The 12087-nt window shown below is 42.6% G+C and overlaps 1 protein-coding gene across 2 annotated transcripts in view; it reads right to left on the bottom strand.

Annotated features, from left to right (window-relative positions):
• Positions 1 to 359: 359 nt before the first annotated feature.
• Positions 360 to 12087, bottom strand: part of braf (B-Raf proto-oncogene, serine/threonine kinase) — a 28008-nt gene continuing 16280 nt past the window's right edge. Inside the window, exons 10-20 of one of the 2 annotated variants that reach the window (XM_058625477.1) lie at positions 11058 to 11177; positions 9260 to 9396; positions 9065 to 9182; positions 8377 to 8461; positions 8118 to 8294; positions 7612 to 7658; positions 7328 to 7446; positions 6940 to 7071; positions 6442 to 6576; positions 5779 to 5932; positions 360 to 5454 (exon numbers count right to left, since the gene is read on the bottom strand). In XM_058625477.1, the coding sequence (XP_058481460.1) occupies positions 5432 to 5454; positions 5779 to 5932; positions 6442 to 6576; positions 6940 to 7071; positions 7328 to 7446; positions 7612 to 7658; positions 8118 to 8294; positions 8377 to 8461; positions 9065 to 9182; positions 9260 to 9396; positions 11058 to 11177 (1247 nt within the window). In that variant the 3' untranslated portion in view covers positions 360 to 5431. The remainder of the gene's footprint in view (positions 5455 to 5778; positions 5933 to 6441; positions 6577 to 6939; positions 7072 to 7327; positions 7447 to 7611; positions 7659 to 8117; positions 8295 to 8376; positions 8462 to 9064; positions 9183 to 9259; positions 9397 to 11057; positions 11178 to 12087) is intronic. The other variant, XM_058625478.1, reaches the window with a different exon arrangement.

Genomic DNA, 12087 nt, shown 5'->3' with positions numbered 1-12087 from the left:
CATTGTCCAACACTTCTAATGAACCTATTTTATCGAAGTGGCTCAAAGTTCTCCATCCACTTTCACCGTTAGCACAAATCACGGATTCCCTCATCGAAGCACTTAACTCGAGATTTAAAACCCGGATTTCATAAACTAGTGATTTTCAAAGTTGTTGATGTAGTAGTCTCATCATAGTAGAACTAGACTTGTGTCGTACGTCCAATTCCGACACAAACCCGCTTGTTTACATTGAACTGTGACTAGACTGCATATGCACAGTAGACAGTAGACAACACATTACTGGAGCAGGTGCTGCCACTGTGTGGCGCAAGACACAACTACATGACTCCACAATACAAATGACACACAAACCCTGCTTCGGTTTTCATGCACTTCTTTAATATATCAGTTTTTCCATATTCACAACAAATACATTAAGCTTTTTTTTTTTTTTCTTCTTCTTCTTCTTCTTATGATACAGCCTTAAATAGTTTTTACACCCAACCTTTTGTCTCAGAAGTCTGCCTATCAAAAAAATGTCTTTTTAATCTTTGGGTCTTTATTTTAAACAGTTTTTATCATTTTTGTTACATGTGGTCTCCATGCCTCCTAGCAAACTTGACAGTATTTCCTTTGTACAACTATTTACACGTGAGACGAAAGAAAAACAGAACAAACAAATCTCTGTAAAGTGTGTGTGGTTTTTCATGATAGTTCTCAGTTGTTGGGTTTAAGGTGCAGGCAAGGTGGATGAGGAGTGTGGAATGTTGGAGAAGAAAAGAAGGGGAATGAAAAAGAGTAGAAGGTGGAGCAGAGTAGGGAGCTTCAGTTTCCTACTGCAGACCCTCTGAAAGTTCAGGATGTCTATAGAACGTTATTACGGCGAGACGTCTTTGCGTTGATGTCTACGTGAAAAAGCGAAAACAAACAGCCTCTCTGATAAATCTGATAATACAGGTCTTTGAAGGACTCTACTCGACACCTGCGGAAGAGGACCGAGACAAATATCAAAAATATACATACGAGCGACTAAAGAAGTGAGAGAAAGAATTTAGATTCTTCTGAGGATGTCATTCAGAGTCGTAGCTTCCAATCTTCACACATCCACTTTACATTCTTGCCACACTCCAGACTCTGAACTGCCCTTTGTGCGGAACTGGTCCAGTGATTTCAGATGTGTATCCATGAACTATTAAGTCCGTAGCCTACAGTACATCGGGCCAGACTTGTTATATATGTTTTATAATTTAGCAGTTAGAAGAGAGAATTCTAATGATTTATCTCAGAACCTTTTGCCTACCACATGACCCCCAAACTTCCGCACGGCTAGCCGTGATATCGGTTTTCAGAAGTTCCTGACCATGAAGTTGGAAGTAGTTGTAGTTAGTGACTCAAAGTTAAAATCATTGTCATAGCTCTTCTCATTTGCGCTACGGTGTTTAGTGAAGCCATGTATCAAAAGAAACTCCTCAGCCTTAACAGAAAGGCGGTTACGTAGCGCGGAACAAAAGGAGAGGATGCACTTTGACGAGAGAAGAGCCTGTGTAGGGCAATCTTACGAACAAATGGCGATATACAAAGTAGTATTGTTATCAAAATAAACGGCATCCATATGCATTAATATACAGTGATGGGGAAGAAGTGAGATTTTAATTGCCAGGTCTGAACAGAGACTAGCCTCCTTTACAACACTAAATATCCAGCTAAACCCATATTTGGTCTTCTTTCCTTCTTCTTTTGTTTTCTATCTTTAAACTGGGGTCATGTGATAGCGACTTGTGCGAAGAACTTGCACAGGTATGCACATCATCATCAATATGCTTCATTTTTTAACGTCTCATAAGCTGCTCAGTGACTAAAAAGATCCAGGATGGTAACGATCACCCATCCCACAAAGGTAAACTAAACTGGTCTCCCTGAAAGATGTGATGGGTGTGTAGGAGATATCCTTAGATTTCATATGTGTTGGACTGTTCCATGAAAAGGTAGCACGGGTGGGAGGTTGTCAGGATTTTCTTTTTTTGTTTGTTTTGTTTATGACAAAAAAGACGTACGTGGTCCGTGATAAATAGGAGGAACCAGACCGCCCAGATTTGGACGGACGATTCCAAAAAAACGTACATCCATCTTCTCAGCTCTCCTCACACCTCTGGAAGTCTTTATCAAAACACAGTCATTTCCAGCAGAGGATTCACACGACAGGCCCTGCATGTGACTCACTAGGTGGATTTTGGAGTTCTTAGCTCTGTGTGTCGCTATTTATTTCTTCAATAATAATAATAATAATTATAATAATAATAATAATAATAATAAAAAAAACAAAAAAAAAAAGTCAAGGCAAGTCGCTCGTTTGCTTCGATCAATCTCTACAAAGTGCAAGTACACGAGTCACAAAGACTAAAACAAGCGTCTTCAGAAAGACAGAGCATCAAAGAAAGCAGTTCTGGAGAATGAATCCGTCCAACGGAAAAGATTCACATAAATAATAAGAAGTAAAGTATCTGCAGGCCTGCCTGTACAGAAAAAAAAAAAAGGCAAAACGATGACGAGAACAACACCAAGAGATGTGTAGAGCGCCTAAGGACACACGCTGGAATGGAAGGAGTGCAGGTGCATGTGTGGAGAGAAGGTTCCAACGAAATGGGACGGAAACAAACGGAAACACTTTTCCGAAGACCGTGTGTCCTGTGAGCAGCAGGTCACGCTGCAGCAACATATATAAGGTCCTCATTGTAAGCAGAGTGCAATATTTATCCAAAAAAAAAAAAAATAATTAGAATATGACATGCATACATCGGTGACACAAAATAAATTTGAGGTGGGAAAGTATCAGAAATGACAATGAGAAATGAATGAAAAGCTTAGTTGGGGAGATGCTGTGCAACAACTTCCTGTACACAATCCTTAGGGGCCGATCACACGGAGTTAATCATTGTTAATCAAAACCAATTTTCCTGTGTAGGGTTGCAACTAATGATTCTTTTCGTAAATCGATGAATCGCCTCGATGAAATGTCGATTGCTGTTGCCCAGACCTTGAAATAACGATCTTCTTAAATGTCTCGTTTTGCCCGCAAACCAAAATGATTCACTTTTAATGACTTTTGGTATGTGGAGGAAAAGAATCCAGAACTTAAAGTTGACAATCCATTTAGTAATCGATTCATGATCAGTTCATCGTTGCAGATTCTCGTGCGTCCAGTGATGCGTTGAAGTGAATCTTCAACTTTTCAGCGTAGCCTCGGCTCTCATTAATGTCACACTTTACCCAGGCAGTCTAATCAAATCAAGCAGAGAGACTGGCTTTACAACCAAACACCTTGCTTTTTTTTTTATGGACTTTCCCCCCCTTCCTCAACAAACTGATGTATCAGCTAGTTGTCAACTTTTACATTTGACTGCACGCTTGTCTGCACAGTCAAAGAAGCACTTCTGGTTCTTTTGTTTTGTTTTCCCGCGGTGTTTTTTTTCCCGTCGTTTGTATCTCTGTGTGATCGGCCCCTGAGCTCGGCATAAGCCCTGAGCAGCAGCTCGACTTAGGCTACATCCACACTACTCAATTTTCAATTTAAAAGGCATCAGCTCTGCTACGGATACGTCAGTCATCCACACTACCTTTTTTTTTTCTTCTTTTGAGCACTAAAATTTGAAAAAAACACCTCTGGCTTCATATTTTATTGACAAAAAAAAAAATAAAAAAAATCCCTGGTGCTGCATTTCAGTCTGGACGGGCAGAAATTGAAAGCTTTGGATATGACGAAGCAGTTAGCCACATTCATGGTTTTTAGCTGTGAGGGAATTAGTGACATCTCACCCTTCCTTTTTCCAAGCATATTGAGGGAAGTATAACATAACAAAGAGTGTCAACTACATCAGCTGATGAGATTCTTATAAACACATGTTTCAAAAGTTGGTTCATGCATCAAGTTTTTGTGGGAGATACGACTTGCTTGACTATGCTAATGACGTTGCAAAAAGGCTACGAAAACCAAAACTATTTCGACTTTAAAGCAATTAAACAGCTACAAAAACATAGTCGTGGGTCGTAAATTCGGTTTAAGCTAATACACCCTTTGAAATGTGACCTCGTTTTCAGTCCAAATCAAAGAAATCGCTGCTCTTGACTTTGTCTGTTATCAGGTTTCAACTTCCTGTTTACACCTGAATGGTCATGTGATGTGGGAGCTGAAACTCATGTCGGGACTCTGATCATTCTCGTTTGAAAAGCCTGAAGGTGTGCTAGTATGGATGTAGCCTTTGACTACGCTGTCACATGGACAAAACTCCACTGAATGTTTATCTTCCATCGTCATACCTCTCCCCCCCCCCCCCTCAACATCACACTCCCAACACTTTCAAAATTGGAAATCTACAGAAACATCCGCTTCTCTTGCTTTCACATAAATACAAAGTCCCTTGAAAACGTAGGAATATCCAACACTTCTAAAGCTTCCGTGAAAAACAACACCAGACCGGGTTCTTTAAAAGGGAATAAGAAATCCCTCTCACATCGCCACCGCTCATCTCGTCTCCACACAGCTACCGTTGGAGGTGAAACAGTGCAGCCTCCCAAAAAAACTTTCCCACTGCAGACCTATTTCTCCTGCCTTCGCGTACAAAAGATCTTTGCAGAGATTACGAGCGGCAGCCTTTTCATCACTGGTGTCGTATTTGTTGGAGGCAAAAAAAGAAGGTAAAGCACAGTATTTTGCAGAATTTGGTCAGCGTTTAGCCCACAAAAAAAAAAAAAAGGACTGTGCTGCATGACCTGGAGGAAAGTTTACTTTTAATAAAAAAAAAAAAAAATAAAAATAAAAAAAAAAAAGCTCATTCCTAGCAACCGCTAGTTGACATGAGAAACTAAATAAAAATAAAAATAGATTTTATCTTTCAAGTCATCGCTCTTCAGGAGGGGGTTAACCCCCCCGCTGAGTGACCTCCAGCTCCTGCTGGGAACAGGCCGATGCCTGAACTTCCATTTCAACGTGTTAGACGGAGGAGCAGCGTCTCCATCCACAGGCCGCATTCTGCCGCCATCCGTTTAAAATGCAGCCGAGCGGCCCGTCTGAAAAACCCAAACTCCCTCGTCTTCTCCTGACGTTGCTTTGCCGTCTCCCCTTTCCTTTTTGCGTTTCCCCTCAAAGCGGGCAGGAAAATGGTTTACGGTATGGATTTTTTTTTATTTCATTTTCTTCATTCCAGTTGCTTTTTGGGTTGAGTTTTTTTTCCCCCTAATTCAGTTTTTTTTTTTGTCTGTTGCTGTGGCTGTGTGCCTGCTGGACAGCTTGCGGTTTCTCCTTCTTCACGTTGATATAGGAAGGAAACAGCCCGTTCTCTGAGACTAATTTTTCTTTTTTTCTTTTTTTTCTCCCGGTGATGAATGAATCCACCGCATGGACACAAGACTTTGAAAAGTGACAAGGAATGGAGTGGAGTGGGATCGGCAGCACTTACTTAAAGGCCGAAAACTCCCCTGTACAAAAGATAAGAAAGACAGGGAGACAATGAGTACGTGTGTAAACACTGATGCGACAGACGGTCAATTATCAGGTCACGCTATTTTTAACCATTTCCACTTTTAAACATGTAAATCATGGCCAAAAGGAGATCTTATGACATTTATGTGGTTATCCAGACAATTCCAGATTTGACTTGGCAACCATGGGGGATTCAAACTTGATTTTTGGAACAACAAACAAAGCAACAGCTTGGATTTAATACCTTACTGAACCACTGTTAACACTTTTACAGTCTGATTTAAGCTGCTAAGACAAGAAGTACTTGTGTATGAGCTCACCATAGCCTCCGGCCTGGATGGGGGTCTTGGGTGAAGCGCAGGCGTACAAGCTGAAGTCCTCCGTCTGGAAGCCGGCTCGGTTAAACGAAGGCTCCGAGGCGCTGCGGTGGATTTTGGGTAACGAGCGAGCCAGCAGCTCGATGGACGCCAAGATCTGACGGGAATACAGAAACCATCATTCACTACTACAAGCAAGCAAACAAACAAACCAAGGCAGGACACATGTTGTGAGCTGGATTTGAAAACACCAGATCAGCATTTGAATTGAAAAGAAAAGAAAGAAGGGAAGTCTTCTGTGCTCGGTGTTAATAAGAGGCTTTAACTGGGAAACAACAATAGCTTCATCCATCGAAATTTAGCGGAACACACACACAACTCTCACATATAACAGCCCAAGTAGATAATTAAGAATGGAAATCACACACAAAAGGGAGCTGAGGAAACATTATTTCAGTTTGTAAATGAGGAGCAAACCAGTTGTAGAGCAATAAATGCGTAAATAAATAAAAAATATATAAGTACTAATTAAATCCCAGTTATAATAATTATGAATTGTACGGTAGTGTATGCTATTAAGGCAAGCTCTCGGGAAGGAAATGGAGGCTTCTCCTGTTTTAGTGTCAACAAATTACATGCATTTGTTGCCTCATGTTTATTTCTGACCTGTGGGAAAAGAGGTCGTTCCTCCCTCTTCTTCTTCAAGCAGTCGGCCATCAGCCTCTTCATAGCCTTTGGACAGTTGCTGCGTACTTTACTGAGGTCGGGAGCTAAGTAACCTCGACCCACCATGAATATGATCTGTGTCGGGAGGAGACGCACAACATGCTCAGTACTGCTCAGTGAGTTGATGATCCGAACATATTGCATATAAAACGTATTGTCTTGCACAAACAGGATGTTCACTTCTTGTTAGATGAAATAATTACATTTTTAAATGAGAAGGAAAGCAAACTCAGAAGTCAATGAACAGTAAAACTGCAAGTTACGTTGTTTAATGTGCAAACAGCCCTGTTGTAGATTATCTGGCACTAAATATCCAACAATTAAAACCTTGAAATGAATACAGAGGGTATAATCTTCATTCTAAAAAGATTATTTATGACCTTTTCTCTTGTTTTCCTTGTAACGACACATATTCTTTGGCGGTGAAGCCGTTCTCACCTGGTCTCTGTTGTTGATGTTGGAGTAGGGCAGTGCTCCGGACATGAGCTCGTACAGCACGACGCCGAAGGCGTAGACGTCTGACTGGAAGCTGTAGGGATTCTTGTCCTGCAGCCGGATCACCTCTGGAGCCTGAGCGAGACCGAAAATACCAAGCGTTTGTCATGTGACCCACAGAACACGACCAATAGAAACATCTCGCTGCCAACCCAAGTGCACCGAGCGAGCACGGCTTATTTCAGAGACGACAAGCTCAACGTGATGTGAACGATGGATGAGTTTCCCAACGGTGTTGTCCTACTTTTAAAACTCTATATCCTTTACAATTTATGATATTTACAATAAAATGCCACAGTTTAACTGACAAACGGGAGTAATGTAAACTGACCATCCACAGTATAGAGCCAGACAGTTGCTCGAACTGGTGGGAGCCGCTCCAACGTGACTTCACTGTAGCCAGGCCAAAGTCCCCGATCTTCACCGTTAGATCCTCATGGAGGAAAATATCTGGGAGGAGAGGTTGTCATGGAAACACTTCTAGCGTCTCATGATCTTAATCAAGCCTATTTGCACTGAAAGGAAAGCTACACACTTTCATTAACGTGACCACGGAACAGCAAAGAAGAGGCCTAAAGGTTACGTCGACTTGGTGAAATGTTTCCAAAAGGATACTGTTACTCTTCAGATCTCTGTGGATGATTGATTTCGCGTGCAGGTAGCTGAGGAGGGAGACAGAGGAGATTAGAATACCCTATAACACGTGGTGAAGTTTTGATGCTGCTTCTTGATTTTTTTGAGCACATGTCCGTCTGTGGTTGTGAGGACAAAAACCATCATTAGGCCTCATTCTCAAAAGTTACACACACACAAATCCGTCTTTCAACCGAGTGTAATATGAGCAAGCTGGTGACAAACAAACTAGCCAATTTTGCACTAACTTTGTGCAGAGATTAAAACCATTTCTACACACATCAGTGAATGATACTTGTTGAAAGGCCATGTTGCCTTGTTCTCACAAATGAATACGGCTTTCTGAGGGTTAAGATTTACAGTATGGTCACACTACACGTAACGTGGATACTACAAGGAGGGTTAAGGCCAACTTATGTCTGCATCTTGTGAAAGTATGATGAAAGTTGATTGTGCAAGGTCCAGTGTGTCCGTGTATTTGGACTCACTCCATGCCCTGAGCAGTCTGCCGGGCGATGTCGATCAGCTTGATCATCTCAAACTTGGTCTCGATGATGTGTAGGTGGTGGTACAGACTGGAGCCTTCGCACCACTGGGTCACTATGGCCAGCTGAGGCTTGGTGGTGTAGCCCATGAACAGCAAGATGTTCACGTGACGCGTTTTCCTTGGTGAGGAAAGACACACAGTTTAATACAACTATACCTTTATGTATCTGTGTGTGTTTTGGTTTTTGCAGCAGAAGTTACCTGAGGACTCCTACTTCATTCTTGAAGGCCTGAAGCTGCTGTGGTGTTGGCGCAGTGACGTTCAACATCTTCACAGCCACGTCACCTGACGGGAGTAGAGGAAATGTTTAAGCTGTGCACTGGTGTAAGGTGGGACTGTGGGTCCCAATCGTGCATGTACTATATTGCCAGTTTTAAGGTCAGAAAGAGAAAAAAAACCCCAGCTTAATTGCTAAAGGGGATCCTCAAGATCTGCAGCAAAGCCGGAAACTCACAACCATCGCCTGCAACCAGTCACATCGCACAATACCAGCTGTCAATCACATAGTGTCCACAGGAAATTGTTTACTAACATGATGAAATAGCTAATTTCCCATCAGACAGATTCCTTTTTGCAACCAGTGGAGTCGCCCCCTGGTGACTAACTGCTATATTTGCCCAACTTCACATAAGGCTACATCCATTTTTAAATGCAGTCTGAGATCCTGACTGCTCTGATTTCTTTTTTATGCTCTTATTAGTCAAACAGAATAAGCAGGTGAGTTGCTGCCTCCTGTTGGTTAAAAATAACACTTCATTTGATCACTGAGGATTGTGGCATTCACTGTTCATACACTGATGATATGATGCTCAAAGAGTGTAAACATTAGACTCCTTACTGGGATAAGCGGCTGGAAATCTGACATTTAGGTGGCGCTGTTGCTCTTACCGTGCCATTTTCCTTTGAAGACGGTTCCAAACGATCCGGAGCCTATCCTCTGACCCAGAGTGATCTGACCTTCTGGGATTTCCCAGTCGTCACTCGAGTCCCTTCTCCCCAAGGTTTTCTGTTTCACAGAGAACATAGTAAGCACATATACACACACATTTAACCGCACAATTAAACACTGCATCAGTGTCGTACCATCTTATTGCGGTCCTCAGATGAGGACGACGACTTGCGCTCTCTCTGTTGGCATGGCGACTTCTGTGGAACCTTGACGTTGGTCAGGGAGCCGGGTAAGGAGGCGGGTGGCGTGGCCGACAGCCCCGCGGTGGAGCCTGGAGCGGGATCACGGGGTTGACAGAGAGAAGAGAAGAGATAGGAGAGAGTGAGAAAAACACACAAGGTGGAAGTGAAGAGGAGGTAAAGCAGAGGAGGAGAGGACAGGGACTGAGGCGTCTGTATCAGTTGTGTGTGTGTCTGTCTGTGTGAGTCTGATCACATGCACAGTGAGTGTGGGGTGCTTTGCAGGATGGTGGTTAATGGTCTCATACTCCTGACGTCACAGACACATCACTGTTACTAACAACACCTTTCAGAGGGAGTCATGTGACTTAATTTAAAGCGAGAATAGACAACTATTTGGCTTAAACTCACTATTATACGGTTAAAACTGATTGCACAGCATAATAGTGATAGAAGATACTCTAATACAGTTTCCAAACTTCTTATATGGGGACCCGCTTTATATAGATGGCCAAGTTTGGTGACCCAAATCATAATATAAATGGTGACAAGAGCAAATTTGAGCAAAAAGATGTTTGGTAAATAAATGACAACTTCATTGTATGGATACTATTCAAAACATATACACATTAAATATTAGATAAAGTCTTTGATAATCACTGCTCTAATACATAATTGAAGAACAATATTAGTCACTGCTTAAAAATGTGCAGAACTGAATCACTAAAAGATTCTTTGACACCATATTTATCTGTAGATACTGTGATGTATAGGTATATGATTGTCTTGTAATATATCTAATATCGCAAAGTCATGTATCATGTATATATGCATGAACATAATTGTTAGTTGCAGCCCTACAAGTGCACAAACATGAAGTCAGTCTTTAATGTGTTGAAAAAGACTTCACTGAAGTTGAACAGACAACTGAACAAAGAAAAACTTTTTCGCAAACAAACCACCATCCATAGTATTATATATTTCTTTTCCGATACACAGTTCTAGCTCTACTCAATTCTACTTGTTGTTTTTAGCACCTGGTACTTGCTCTGGCGAAGTTCCAAGCAAACTGAGCCGATACTAAACTGTGACGCCAACAGACTGCCAGCCACTTATCGTCACTGGAAGGGTCGTAAGTGCAACATCCGACATGAACAATGCCGAACTGTAGATCAGTTAATAAGACTTAAAAATCCCAAAACGTGTTAATCTCCAACATTAAGCAAGGGAATTTCCTGAAAATCTCAATATTTAGCAACAGCACTGCATATTTCAGTTCAGCGACTGTGTCAGACGAGTCTGTGCTTTGGTCATGCAGGAAGTACTCAACGATTTAATTAACAAATTAGCAGTTTTCCTGCTGCCGTGCTATGACCACCCTGTCCACGTCGACTATGAAGTAACAGAAAACAACGCGCCTGATACCAAACCGAGTATAGTCTAGTAGAGTAGAGCCGAGTAGTGCTAGAACTGTATAATGAAAAAGCATCAAAAGTGTCCCATCAGGTGAGAGTGCAAGTTTCTGTATACACTGTGTGATGTCTGGTGTGTGGTAGAGAGAGCAAGTGTGGACATAAAGAGGGGGGGAAATAAAAGAAAGTGGAGGGGGGGCGGGGCACACACAGAGGATGTCGTGGATGTGACACAGGGCTGGGTGTTGGTGTGTGGGGGAGGGCGGTGGAGGAAGTATGTGAGGGGAAGGTTGGAAGTTAGATGGGTGAAGGACACAGGTAACACGCAGAGGCCTAACTACCTCGGTAAACAGGCTCAGGCTCAAAATCAAACACTATGTCATTGGGGTAGGAGTATAGGAGGGGGCTTGAGGTCCGTGTTCGGTGCTTCCTCAAGCAGCGGGCGGGGTGGGTCAGGGGGGCTGCAGGGCAAAGAGAGACAGACAGACCATCACTGCTACTCACCCGGCCCCTCTCGCCTCTGACTAACTGTCCATGGACACAACTAGGGTTGCCAACTGTCCCGTATTAGCCGGGACGTCCCATATATTGGGTCTAATGTATTTGTCCCATACGTGCCCTCTCTTGTCCCGTTTATTGACTGCTACGCTGATCTAACCACTGAATGATACAACAACAGCAGCGCTGATCACGACACTTGAGAATTATCGACGAGACCTGTCATCATCCAATCAGTGTGATGATGACAGGCGCCGTCCCACCTCGCGCCAGGAGACGAGGTGGGGCTATGAGTCCCGCATCAGTCGCACATGATCAGTATACTGTAAGTAAACGCGCAAATTCCTCCAAATTAAACTACAATGGATAAACCTGCAAAAGAGAAGAGACTGTGCAGCTACAACAAATTATGGGAAGTTAAAAAGACGTGGGGTAAGCCCGTCAGTGGTGACTCAACGAAAGCCTTCTGCACTTTATGTCGGAGGGAATTTTCAGTTGGCCACACACAGATGGTGCACATTCTGAGTCACTGCTATTTTATTCCTCTGCAAAACTGCTATCATTATGACAAATGCCTTAAAACAATACACTGTGTATTCACACAAAACCATACTCGTCAACTTTTGTCCCTTATTTCATAGTGACAAAGTTGGCAACCCTAGACACAGCAGAGCTCCTGGCTGGGGGAGCCTCCCTTCTAAACGCACTACACTGTTAGCACGCTAGCTTAACTCTGTTTGTCAGGGTATCTGCGGGTGTTAACATGCTAGCTTAGCTCTGTTTGTCAGTGTATATACAGGTGTTAACATGCTAGCTTAGCTCTGTTTGTCAGGGTATATATCTTAGCCCTGTTTGTCAGGGTATCTGCAGGTG

This window comes from Solea solea, chromosome 3, assembly GCF_958295425.1.
Source record: "Solea solea chromosome 3, fSolSol10.1, whole genome shotgun sequence".
NCBI classification, from domain to species: Eukaryota; Metazoa; Chordata; class Actinopteri; order Pleuronectiformes; family Soleidae; genus Solea; species Solea solea.
This window is presented reverse-complemented; position numbering and strand designations above follow the sequence as displayed.